The sequence below is a fragment of the Dendrobates tinctorius genome, unplaced genomic scaffold (genome assembly GCF_039654945.1).
Source record: "Dendrobates tinctorius isolate UK_male_01 unplaced genomic scaffold, ASM3965494v1 ptg000084l, whole genome shotgun sequence".
NCBI lineage: Eukaryota > Metazoa > Chordata > Amphibia > Anura > Dendrobatidae > Dendrobates > Dendrobates tinctorius.
The window spans coordinates 50,600,500-50,613,195 of record NW_027361752.1 but is presented as its reverse complement, the minus strand read 5'-3'; the positions used below and the strand labels follow the sequence as shown (position 1 = coordinate 50,613,195).

The 12,696-nt window shown below is 44.1% G+C and overlaps 1 protein-coding gene across 2 annotated transcripts; it reads left to right on the top strand.

Moving 5' to 3' along the window:
* Positions 1 to 342: 342 nt before the first annotated feature.
* Positions 343 to 7,593, top strand: HMGN1 (high mobility group nucleosome binding domain 1). Of its 2 annotated transcripts, none has more exons than XM_073584693.1 (5): positions 343 to 598; positions 1,791 to 1,856; positions 2,314 to 2,370; positions 3,365 to 3,490; positions 6,396 to 7,593. In XM_073584693.1, the coding sequence occupies exons 1-5, from the start codon at positions 584 to 586 to the stop codon at positions 6,435 to 6,437; spliced, it is 306 nt and encodes a 101-aa protein (XP_073440794.1). In that variant the 5' UTR covers positions 343 to 583; the 3' UTR covers positions 6,438 to 7,593. The 2 variants fall into 2 exon arrangements, with proteins under 2 accessions (XP_073440794.1, XP_073440793.1); XM_073584692.1 differs by having other exon boundaries at positions 348 to 598; positions 3,362 to 3,490.
* The last annotated feature ends 5,103 nt before the right edge of the window (positions 7,594 to 12,696 follow it).

Here is a 12,696-nt window from a genome sequence, read left to right as displayed (position 1 = left end):
CATCCGCCGCGCGCTCTGACCAATCAGCGGCCGCCCTTCTATTTACCACCGGTGGATTCAAATCAAACCTGGAGGAAAAATAAGAAGGGAGAAAAAAATAATTAAAAAAATCCCTAAAGCCGATTTACTCCCCCAAACCCCCCCCCCCGATATGGGGGAGGGGGCAATTCCCAGATGACTGACAGCTTCACCTCCCCAGACAGGTTGCCCGTGTTATGGTTTAAAAGGCGCTCTATAGGCGGCCTCCGCCAATCAGTGGGGGGTAAAGGGGCGGGGATTGTGTCTAAGCCCCTCCTACCTACCCCCCTCTGCCCCCCCTCCAGCAGGTTGAATAGATAAAGAGGCGGAGGGATCTCAGCCGGTTTGAACTAGTTCTCCTGGCGGTGGCATATTAACCGCTTGCGAGCGCTGTGCGGCCAGCTAGTTCTTTGTGAGGACTCCATCTGCAGGAGGAGAGCGGGGACTTCAGCGCCGCGGACACACAGCTCGGCCGTTACCGCCTCTCGCTGCTGGACGCTCTCTACTCTTGGAGGGATTATTTTTTTTATTTTTAGCACCGTTCTTCTAGCACTGAGCAGACGCCATGCCTAAGAGAAAGGTAAGAGCTCCTCCGCCGCCGGCAGCCTCCTCCTCAAGGACGGCGGAGCCTCTGCGCCTGCTTTACCGCCAAAAAGTGGCGCCATTCCTGCGCCTGTGATTTGGCGCCTTTTTCATAGATTTTTTATTTTTACCTCAGATTTTTATTTATTTCACTTATTTGATCATTTGATGTAGCATTCTATTCTGTCACCCTCGGTGTTCGGCGTTTTCGGTAATGGCGGCGACTTCGGAGAGGAGGGAGGGGGTAATGGCGCGCAGCAGAAGACGACGAGCTGTCGTGTGTGTGGGGTTTTCTTTCTCCCCCCCCCCTCTCTCGCTCGTCTTCCCGCCCGCCCCGCAGCCCTCGGTGGCGGGTTCTCCTCAGCGCTCGCCTCAGCCGACTGGTCAGTCAGCAGTAAGCGGGGAGGTCCCCGGACGCTCTAGAACGTTCACGGCGCGCTTTAGCCAATCAGGGAGCTCCGGGCGATGATCTCTTAACCAATAAGGAGAACGATAAATCGGTGACGTCACAGCCCATCAAGTTCCCCCGTGTGTTGTATGTCGCTGATGACCCTGGGGGGGGGACTACTGTCTCCATAGATGAGGCATGTTCCACTCAGGCGCACCAGATGGGGGGAGGGCGGCCAGTGCCGTGGCTTTGGCTCTTGTTTGTTTATAAGGCAGCTTACATTCTTCCTCGCGCGCACACCCCCCTCCATCCCTCCTCCCATTTATTCCTTTACTATGGGATTTGATGTCCTGTGGGCATGTCTGCTCAGCGCCATCTGCTGGCTGAAGAGTGTTGGGAGGACTGAACCTGTTGCAAGTCTTTAGTCTTAGAATGGTGGAAGTCAGGCCTGCAAGAGTGGCGTCTGCTGCAGCAGCGCAGGGTCCTAGTGCCCTTTCTGTCATGGGCTGAAGCTGCATCGCTGTTCACACTGCAAATAGTCAGGCAATCACATTTATGGTGCAGATCTACATCTGCAGCTCTAGGCTGGAAATGATTTTGGCTTTATCTTATTTTTTTTATTTTTTTTTTTTTTTTTACATTTATCTTTGACTTCGGTTTTGCAATCTTCATGCATTACTGGTTTAACATTCGGGAGCCTGAGAAAGCTGGGTGCCTGCTATAACTTTTACTCTGAGTAAATGCTGATTGCTGCAAGTGGAAGATGCGAGTGATGACTTATTGTAAACCTCCTATCTTTCAGGTTAATGCCGCCGATGCTGGAGATGCCAAGGATGAGCCCAAGAGGAGGTCGGCACGGTTGTCGGCTGTGAGTGTTTGGCATTTTAACAGGGTTTTGGGTCTTTTTAGAAGTTAAATTTTGATTGTAGCTTGGCTGTCACTTTAAATAAATGTGACAAGTGGCTCCCAGGTTGTAAATGAGACTGGAGCCTCCACCTCTAATAAAAAAGGCTAAGCAATCACTGGTTAATACTCAGGTAATGACTGAAGTGAGGGGTGTCTGACACTGGGGCTGACTGGAGCAGGGGCAGATCATTAAGCCCATAGAAGCTTTCAGACTCCTCATATATAAAGTGTATTGTTGCAGCATAAAAAGCTTGACGTCAATAACAAACTGCAGAAAGGGGTGCAGCTGCAATACTTCCTGCTTCGGGTAATAATGTTTATAGACAAAACTTGGTTGCAACTTTTTTTTTCTTAAATTTTTTTTTTTTTATCTGCTCACTGGATTTTATATAACTTTGTGCCTTTTCTTATCTTTATAGAAACCTGCTCCACCAAAAGCCGAACCAAAGCCAAAAAAGGAAAAGGCAGCAGTAAAGGTGAGTTCATGTCCAGCGGTCGGCAGTGACCCAATCACGCTAATGATGGGAGCTGTAGACTGGATGAAGTGATGGGCAGGTGCTGTTTATCTGGTCACTTGTCCCATCACTGCACCTATGAACTTTTAGGAGTTGACAAAGTTTAATATGGATACAATATAACAACGGTGTTGGTGTGCAGGGTTGATTCAGCAGCGAGTGAGGAACCCCCACACCACCAGGGGTGAAAATAAACAATTTAAACAAAATGATACTTGCGCTATGAATCAATGGAGAATAAAAAAATTGTATATATTTACCTGTAGGATCAAGGCAACAAACTCATAAGCATTAGATGTTAGAGGATACTGAGTATTGATGGATCAAACATAAATAAAAACAAATATATGTTTGATCCATCAATACTCCGTATCCTTCAAAGTTTAATATGGTGCCATCCCTGTCCACAGGTTGTGTGGGGTATTGCAACTCTGCCTCATTGATGTGATTGAGGCTCAGGTGTAATAGGAGCCTGTGGGCACAACTTTATAAACAAGCTTTTTTTTTTTTTTTTTTTTTTTTTTTTTTCCCTCATAAGGAACAATCCCTTTATTCCATCTTTTCAGTCTGTGCTATAGCGGAACATATCTGGTCAGACAAGGTGGCTTTAGGAGCCATCTGCTACTTAAATAACACCCTTATTACATAAATCATCTTGTACTCATCCTCCTGGTCCGAAACCATTGGCGTCACATCCTCATGAGTGGCTGCAGTGCTCATGTGAAGGATGTTGGCGGTGGAAACTGTTGGTCCAGTAGGGTTAGTATGGGGTGGCTTTCAGTGGGGCTCTTTCAGTTAAGAAGGCTTTCTCCAAGTAGCAGACAACCCATTTAAATGCTTTTCTGTAGCGGGGACCTAACAAACCACATCTTGATCTTCGATCACCAGCTGTTAATACATGTGTCGTCTTACTACAGAGAGCCCATATTTATCCTTCCTGTATACTTTTTAGGAGAAGGAGGACAAAAAAGTCCCAGCAAAGGGAAAGAAGGGAGCTAAAGGCAAACAGACTGAAGAAGCTAACAAAGAAGACGCTAAGGAGGACCTGCCATCTGAAAATGGAGAGACAAAAAGTGACGAGGTGGGTAATACTGTGCAACATGCCATTGTGACAAGAATAATTGGCTAATAAGTTGTCATGGCCCGTGGTTAGGTAACTATATGTAGGGAGAGCTACATAGGTGGCCAAAAATTGTGGATACACTTGAAGTTTTCGAGGCTTCTGGAATGTTTGATCTTACTTGATTAAGTGTGCTTGGGCTGTAAATATAATTGCGTAATCTGTTACTAAAGATATCGGGAGGCTCACTTTTTTTGTAATGTCGGTAGTCTTTATAACTTTGACAAATGCTGGACTTGGTTCTCCAAGTAAAATTCATACACTTTTAGTTAACTTTTCTTTGTCTTCATTAAATTAAAGAGTTTTAAAGCTTCAGTGGTCACTTGATCCTTTCAGTGGTCACTTGATCCTTTCAGTATAGGTCCTACGGGCTTTCATTTCTTTACAAACTGAGTTTTTATTTCGTGGTTTTTTTTTTTGTTTGTTGTTTTTGTTTTTAATATTTAAAGTGCCCCTGACTGCAGGATTGTGGACAGTAATCTACAGTGTCATGTTATACTGATTACAACATTACATTGGTTGATTAAAGAACAATCACAAGACAGATTTAATCTTTATTTTCAGTTTTGTTAGAGATTCTCGTGTCCTAAGGTGGGGCTGGGGTATGTGGTCTGATTAGATCTTCATAATGCAGACTGCTGACAGGTCACTGATCACTCACTGACCTGCCCCCTAGTTTGCATAATGAATATCTGTATATACTTAAAAAAAAAAAAAAAAAGCAGGATGTTGCCAGCCGTGACAACTGCTCTGAAGCAAAATCTCATGTGTGCCAATAATACCTCTTATTCAGCTAGGGGGGAAAAACATTTGAAAATGCTGCCCACAGTGTCAAGCTGTGATCCTATGGGTGCTACTGCGCATGCGCTGGCTGCGCCATCTTGGAGGAATTTTTCTTCTCCAGTAAGATGGTGCCAACAGTGTCTGTATGTTACTGTGCATAATCCTATTGACAGGTTCCCTTTTAAATCTCCTTATATTTTTTACTGAGTAATTATAAATGTCTATTTTGAGCTCAAATTCCTGAATGACTAAGTCATTTTAGATTTTAGTCATGCAGCCAAAAGAGGTCTGATTGGTCTCCGAAAAAGAGCGCTACAGCTATTGTTTTGAGGAAGGAGGGATAGTTTCAGAGAAATTGCTAGGAAGATGAGTGGTGGAGTCCCTGCTTCTGGAGTGCAAAAGCTGTGTTCACATTTTGCTGATAGTTTCAGCATCAAAACTTAAGAATGGGTAGAGGAAGGAAAAAGGCAACTCCAAAAACACAGAAGAATTGTTAGGTTAGCCTTGCAAAGCAGAAGAGCATCAGCCAAAGAACTCTACCAGTTCTTGCACAAATGGATGAGTTTCAGTGTTGGATAGAACCGTACATCACCGATTACTTGATGCCGGTCTGAAAGCACGAAGAGACCGAAATTATTTTTCAACAGGATGGAGCACCATGTCACTCTGCAAGGCAAAGTCTAAAATGGTTTGAAGGCAAACACATTTCTGTGCTTTTCATAGCCAGAAAATAGTGCTTAGCTGAACCCTATTGAAAATCTGTGGGCAAGATTAAAGTGATTGTTGCTTTGATTGCAGCTGTGATCAGTTCCTGGTACCATGTTATAACTACAGAGAACCTGAGCAGTATTGTCAATATCAAGGAGATGCAAAGCTTACATGCTACTAAAAACACATAGGGATTGCATGAAATTAACATAATAGGATGTGATATTTTGATCCTTCCATTCCGCTTTCTTAAGCTGGGTTCACATAGCGTTTGGCAGTTCGTTTAAGGGATTGCGTTACACCGCAGCATTAACGTGATGTAACGTATCCGTTAACACTGACATGCACTCGGTAATGGAAGTGTATCACTAATGCACGTCATAAGCGTCATGTGTTGGCGATGTGCCGTCATTCTGTGACGGGCCTTTGGACGTGGTCTGCAGCGGATGGAGCATTGTGCTAGCGCTAAACGCAATCAGAATGAGTAGCGTTAACGCATGCGTTGAACAGACTACAATAACGCTATGTGAACCAGGCCTAATAGAAGTAATGAGAGATTTTGTGTTATGGCAGCCCTTTTCTTTTCTATGTAGAGGTGTTCTACTTTTACCTTGGACTACTTGTGGCATTATTGCTATAAACACTTTGTATGATTGCATGCTAAAAACTTTAAAAAACGACAAACTTGAAGTGTATCCAGTCCACAACTTTGACCACTAGTGTAGTATTGCAGCGAACAAGCTACACAAATGGTGTACAGTTGTGTTTTTTTACATCCACTACAAGACTTACAGTGGTGAAATAAAGTTCTTCACAATAGAAGGATAACTTTCTGATTGCTGGCAGTCACAGCTGCATCTATCAAAGATCCAGCCAACTGTCTCCCTCTGGATGTCACCAGTGTGTACTATTTTTATTTTTTTGTGTGGCTAAACATTAAGGGTGAGTGCACACGCTGCGGATTCTGCTGCGGGTTTTTCCCGCGGAAACGCAGGTAAAACCGCAGGTAAAGTGACCTGCGGTTTCACACCTCTACTATGTTAAAGGTGTGAAACCGCAGCAGAATCCGCAGAAACAATTGATATGCTGCGGAAAAAAAACCGCAGCGTGAGCACTGCGGTTTTGAAAACCCATAGGCTAACATGGTGAAGTACCATGTCTGTGGAACTGCTGCAGTTCTGCAGGGCCAAAACCGCAGCGTGTGCACATACACTAAGGGCAACTTGCCAAATATATCTCTATATATCTCAACAAAAATAATGGCTTGTCCTCTTGCCAAAAAGCTGTCGGTGGAGGGTGAGTAATTGTAACTTTTTCTGCCTTATTTGTCTTTTATTCTATTCTAACACTTCTATTTTTCTTTTTTGTTCTCCAGGCCCCAGCATCCGATGGAGACAAGGATTCCAAATCTGAATAACCTACATCTGTTCTAAGTCTTTTATCAGTGGTTCCTGTACCTCCCTTGTACAATTCAGAGGAATATTTTTATCAGCTATTTTGTAAATGCAAGTTTTTTAGTAGTTTAATTCTAGAAAACACACTTTTAAAATAGGAGGGAATCCCACTATGTCTTTTGTTTCTTGAGTTGTTTTATTTTTTTTGTTTTATGCAGTATTTGACATGTTCTGCCCATTCTATACTGTGATCGGTCCTGCAAATTGTAACGGAGCGGTAGGAAGGAGCGGAGCTTCAATTCCTTCTAGACAGTTAAATGCGTGAACAACAAAACCCCTTAAATTTTTATTTTTTTTCCCCCTTTTGTGATCTAATGCCTTCTGCTACTTTTCTTAGCGGATTCCCTGACATGGTGTGGGGATGGCAATGTCCAGTGTTCCCATACTGGCTGATATGGATGGCACACTTTTTTTCTTTTTTTTTTTTTTTTTTTTTTAAATGTCTTTAACATAACATTTTACCTGTTCTCTGTACCCATATTGTCTTGCGTACAATTTTTACAATCTAATAAAAGAAAATCCCCCTGGTGTTGGATTTCCCTCTAAAAAAAATTGTGTACTTATCTGTGATGTTACCATATTTTTCCTATATTTTTTGGGTAGTGGTATTTTATTTTCAGTAACTATGTAAAAGTGCTGTGAATCTTTTTGAAAACCTTCAGAGTGTGTAGTGAGTGTGATGTGAAGTACTGGGAAGTTATGAAAAAAAGAACTTTGAAATTTAAATAAAAAGCGGTTAAAATTGTCTGCCACTTCACTCCCCAGAGCAGCAGCATTATCTTTAAAAAATTTTTATTTTTTTTTCATTTCTTAAGAACTTTCTCTACCATCTTCCCCCCCCCCCCTTCAGAGAATTTGGGGGGGTGTTTAAGCTAACGAGTTGAAGATACTGGTACGAGGGGGGTGCTTTTTTTCTTTTTTTACAAGAACAACTTGTATTTTGAGATTTAAAGTTGTAAAAGCCGCTAGTTTTTATGGATTCTGATTTTTCTCACTTTCATGTTTTTATTCCTAGATTTCCATTCTACTAGAGTTTAAAGGTTTAAAAAAAAGTACAGATTGTTCATAGTGTCTGTGTACTGATCACCAAACCAATAAAAACCTGGTTTAAAAAAAAAATTATAGCTACTTGTTGGATTGTGACTTATGACTTGCTGAAGCTTAGTGCATAAGGGGTGGATGACCTTTGTTGTGGGGGGGGGGGGGGGGTTGGGATCTAATCTAATGGGAACTTAACATGTATTCTAAACTTCTGCATATACATGAGACTTGCTGGCTGATACTGACTCTTTTGTACCTTTTTAATTCTGTCAAATGGTTCCAACAGCTGTGATTGGAGCTGGCTCCAGTTGCTGCTGTTTTTAGGCAAATGACAGCTGTGTAACACCTCTGCCGCCCACCATGATTGAGGCATGCAAAGCTCCTGAAACCCACTCCATCAGAACACCTGATGTTGGAGGAGATAAACTGGTTTTCTTTTTTTTTTTTTTTTTCTTCATCATCCCTAAAACTACAGCTGGTTTCTGAAACATGAAATCCCCTTTAAGCTACATAAGTTCTGATATTAGTGGTGGAAATGATTTCCTGGAGTTAATAAGATTAGAATAGGAGTCTAATGTGTACAGTTTATAAAAGATTTGTTTCGACCTCCAAAGGAGCAGTGACAAGCGGGTATGGGGTCTGCCATGGAGTTTCGGTAGAGGAAAAAATATGCATTTAGGCTGTGCCCACGTAGTGTTTTTAAGTGGGTCGGTCTCCCTCACACCCAGGGTGGCGGGGGTACTAGATATCGGGCCCACAGATCTCCACGAGTGGGGTTGTCACGGCACCTATGACCCGGTCCGTGGCCCTGGGCGCCCATTGTAAATAGCAGAAATGTTCATTGAATGATTCACGACGCCACCTGTGGTGTTCGGCAAGAAAGGTGTTACGCTGACGCTGCAGACAGATACTCTGGGACGGATGGTGTAGTGCAGCAATTATGTGGCCCTCCACAGGTAGGGCAGTATGGGTGAAGAGATAGATTCCAAAGCTTTACGCAGTATGTTAAGCATACAGGTGCCTGCATCTGTGCTGGGTCAGGAGCTCAGCCAACTCCCAGGCAAGATGAAGTGCTCCGTTCCAACATGTGCCTTTCTGAACGTCTCCCTTTTGCGCCTATAGTGAAGTACTCCTAGTACTGGAGTTCCTCCTGTCAGATGTTCCTATGAACTCTACTTGCACAGCAGACAGCTGTAGCCTGCTTCGGGGACTCCTTACTACCTAGTCCCGGCTCACGCACGTAGCTGTTGTGCCCCCAAGTCTGGTGTGGGAATAAAGTGGTGACAACGTCTATTCCTCCGGTGTCTGCTGCAGGACCATTGGTATCCATACAACCTCGGGGACCGGGCCCCGGCCTTGCGCTGTGAACTTGGGAAGGGTTCTGCTCTAACCCTAATCCCCTGTTCTCCTTACGTTCCAATCTATTCTTATGAGGAGTCAGGCTTTCCATCAGTCTCTTTCCTGTGCCAGCAGACCCAGGTCACTGAGGTCAGCTGCAGCACTTCCTTCACTCCATCCCTTTTCAGGGGAGCTTCTCTCAGACTGACCCAATCCTAAACTCTTTCCAACCTTTTGGTGCAGACTAAGCTCCACCCACCTCCCAGCACTCTTCATGCTCCAAGCAGGGAGCCACCAAAGGGTGCTTTGCTACACTACTGTGTTGTGTGGTCAGGTGTCTCCACCTTAGGCCTGTTTCACACTTCCGTTTTTGTGTCCGCCAAACGGATCCGTTTCCGTTTTTTTGACAAACTGATGCAAACGGATCCGTTTTTTTGACGGATCCACGGTAACCGCTAATGGAAGTCTATGGGACAAAAAAACGGATCCTGAAAAAAAATGGCGGATCCGTTTTTTTTACGGAAACCAACGGATTTTGACAGATTTGAAAAAACGGAAGTGTGAAACAGGCCTTACTTGGGTGGTGGGCTACCACACCTCAGGAGGAGGTGCAGTACCTCTGTGGTGACTGAACCCTCAGGGGTGCCACATAAGCATTTCTGCAGCGCTTTTAGACAAGCGATTCTGCTGCAGAAACACTTAAGAAAAGCATCAAATTGATTTTTAATGAAAAACGCACATGTGCCACATGTGTTTTTAACTGCTGCGGAAATGCTTAGCGATTAAAAATGCAGCATGTTCATTAATTATACCATCAATTATAACGCTTGACAAATGCTTACAAAAGTGCGTAAAAAAAATGCATGCGTTTTCCCGGGAGCAGGTTGTGCAATTCTGCTTCAGAATCGCTACATGGGCACATAGCCTCAAAATGGTATTCTGTTCAACTTTGTTCCCAGGGGCTTTTTCCTGGCCACTCTTGACTGACATCTGACTTGTGTATAGGGAGGGACCTATGGGCTTTTTTTTTTTTTATGCATTTCCAGCCATCAAAAAGAAAGCTGCAGATGCAGGGTTCTTAGGACTTGTGTCGGAGGGCCTCAGAATTTTGTCCTGGCCATAGGACTAGATCCTGCAACATTTAGCCCAGCTCTACCTACATTCCTTTAAAGGGAACCTGGCAGACCAGATAATGCTATGCCTTGCCTCTACTGAAACTCGCAGCACCTTGACTGACAGCCATCTATGCACTGACTAGCTACACCGGTATGACAAAGCCAGTGGCTACTTCTGGAGGAATAAAATTCATTTTCTCCTGAGAATCATACTTTCAGCACAACATCTGTGCACCTTCCAAACACTACTAACCTGCAGATTTGTCCTATATCTGCAGGTTAATGGTGTTATCAGACCTGACGGATTCACTTTTTGGTTAACAGAATTGGAAAAATCCTTAGATCTCAAGTTAGCGTCAACGGCCACTCTGGGATGGCAGCATGGACATTTAGGAAAGCGTTTTGGGACAGAGACCATGATCTGTAACCAACTGGATGAGGTTGGAGGACCATGCTACCTGAGGCCAGTCCAGAGCTATCGCAATCTTGACCCACTTGTGTGGGGTCAGAAAGAGAGATGGAAAAGAAAGCTATATTGATGGAATGACCATGTCAAGTGTAAAGGCCTGGGGTTCTCAGGACCTGGCTATATAAAGTTTGGGATTCTTTTGGTTGAGATGGCATATAAAGAGGTCCACGTTAGGAGGCATGCAACGAAGGCAGCTGGCTAAAGACATCCAGAAAAGAGCCCACTCTCCTGGATCTCTTGACTAATTCTGGGGCACGGTAATCTCTACCCTGGGAATGTGAACTACTGAGCACTGGAAAGCCCCAAGAAGAATCCTGGAGGCTTGCCTCATGGCCGATGGTCTCACTGTGTGTCCTTGGTGGTCAAACTTGAACAGGTGGTCGTGTGGAAGGGAGAAAGGGGGGGAAAATGGCACAATTCCAGATTAAACTGGAGATGGGATTCCTCCTAGAACCAGAGACCCAGAGTGGAGTGTTGGGCCAGCACCGCTTTCCAGCCAGAAAGACTGGCATTGCTTTTCACCACCTACCATTGTAGGACACGCTGCAGAACAGCAGCTATAAACTGCCAAGGAAGATCTCTGTGGAGGAAGAAACGACCTGGGTGCGGTCATGAGTCCAAATGGAAAGCAAATGGATTTAGCAGTTAAGGAAGTCAACAGTAAAGCAAGGAAGTTGGTGGCTTTTCAGTATTGAAGGAGACAAGCTAGGAAGGCTTTGGCTTGTAAGAAGGACTACGGGTCCGAATCTGTCCTCCATGGCATTTATTCAGTTGAAAAGCTTTTTCAGGTGACTTCATGTGGGTAAACTCTGAAACCTGCCTGAAAAAGCACTTAGAAAAATTAACGTATTAATTTCAACATAAAAAAAGACTTGCTGTTCATATGTTCAGGCTTTTAAGCACTTCGGGTTTCTAAAAACAAGTGGTTAAAAGAAGTGACTTGACCGTCCTTCAGGCGTTTTCATTGGGGAAGGTAAAAACCAGTCCGGAATTCACCTGGGCGTCTTCTGGAGCATTTTTAAGGCGTTTCTGCCCAAAAAGCCTAATGGCTAAGGCTACTTTCACACTAGCGTCGGCCGACGGACGTCGCACGTTGTGAAAGTTTTGCACAACGGGGGCAGCGTATGCAGTTTTTTAACGCATCCGCTGCCCCATTGTAATGTCCAGGGAGGAGGGGGCGGAGTTTCGGCTGCGCATGCGCGGTCGAAAATGGCGGACCCGACACACAAAAAAACGTTACATGTAACGTTTTTGTGTGCGTCACGGCCGCCAAAACACGACGCATCCATCGCACGACGGATGCGACGCTAATGCAAGTCTATGGAGAAAAAACGCATCCTGCGGGCAACTTTGCAGGATGCATTTTTTCGCCAAAACGACGCATTGCGACGTACGTCGGCCGACGCTAGTGTGAAAGTAGCCTTAAAGGTTAAGAAAAGTCCCAGTTTAACCCCTTTCTGACCTTGGATGTATCCATACATTCAGGTGGCCTGGTAATTACTGACCTGGAATGTAGGGTGACTTTGCACGTATAGACTGTGCGTGTGATCGCCGCAGGGTGCCAGCTGATTCTCATAGCTCACATCACAACGTTTATATATATATACACAAAAATATTTTTATGGAAAAAAATATAAACAATAAGGCTATGTGCACACATAGTGGAACTCTCGCGGAAGTTACCGCGAGAATTCCGGAATTCCATTCCGCGGGAATATCGCATTTTAAATTCCCGTGATTTTCCCGTGGAAAAGCTAGCGATTTGCAAGCATAATTAGCTTGCAGAATGCTAGCGTTTTCCAAGCGATCTGTAGCATCGCTTGGAGAACTGATTGACAGGTTGGTCACACTCGTCAAACACAGTGTTTGACGAGTGTGACTAACTTTTTACTACTGATGCTGCCTATGCGGAACCAGTAGTAAAAGATAAAATGTAAAAAATAATAAAAGAAATAAAAAATATTGTTATTCTCACCTTCCGGCGTCCCGCGCAGCCCTCCCGCCTCCACGCTCCATGGAAAATTCATAGCTCCCAAAATATGGCGATGCAAAAACTAGTTTTTGCAATAACAAAAAACAAACATATAAAAACTATATAAATCTATCGCTATATTTGCACCGACCCGAAGAATAAAGTCGCCTAATCACTTATACCGTACAAGGAATGGCTTAAAAAATAAAACCAATTCTTCACCTGCTGTTCATTTTGTTCATTCTTTCTCCTAACGATCGCAGTAAGGCTCGGTGCACTTTTATCCT

What these genes read in the sequence shown, in the direction of transcription:
- HMGN1 (XM_073584692.1), top strand. An exon ending in GGTCGGCACGGTTGTCGGCT is followed by an intron (nt 1,857 to 2,313) that starts GTGAGTGTTTGG and finishes TTATCTTTATAG; the next exon opens with AAACCTGCTCCACCAAAAGC. An exon ending in GAGAGACAAAAAGTGACGAG is followed by an intron (nt 3,491 to 6,395) that starts GTGGGTAATACT and finishes TTTGTTCTCCAG; the next exon opens with GCCCCAGCATCCGATGGAGA.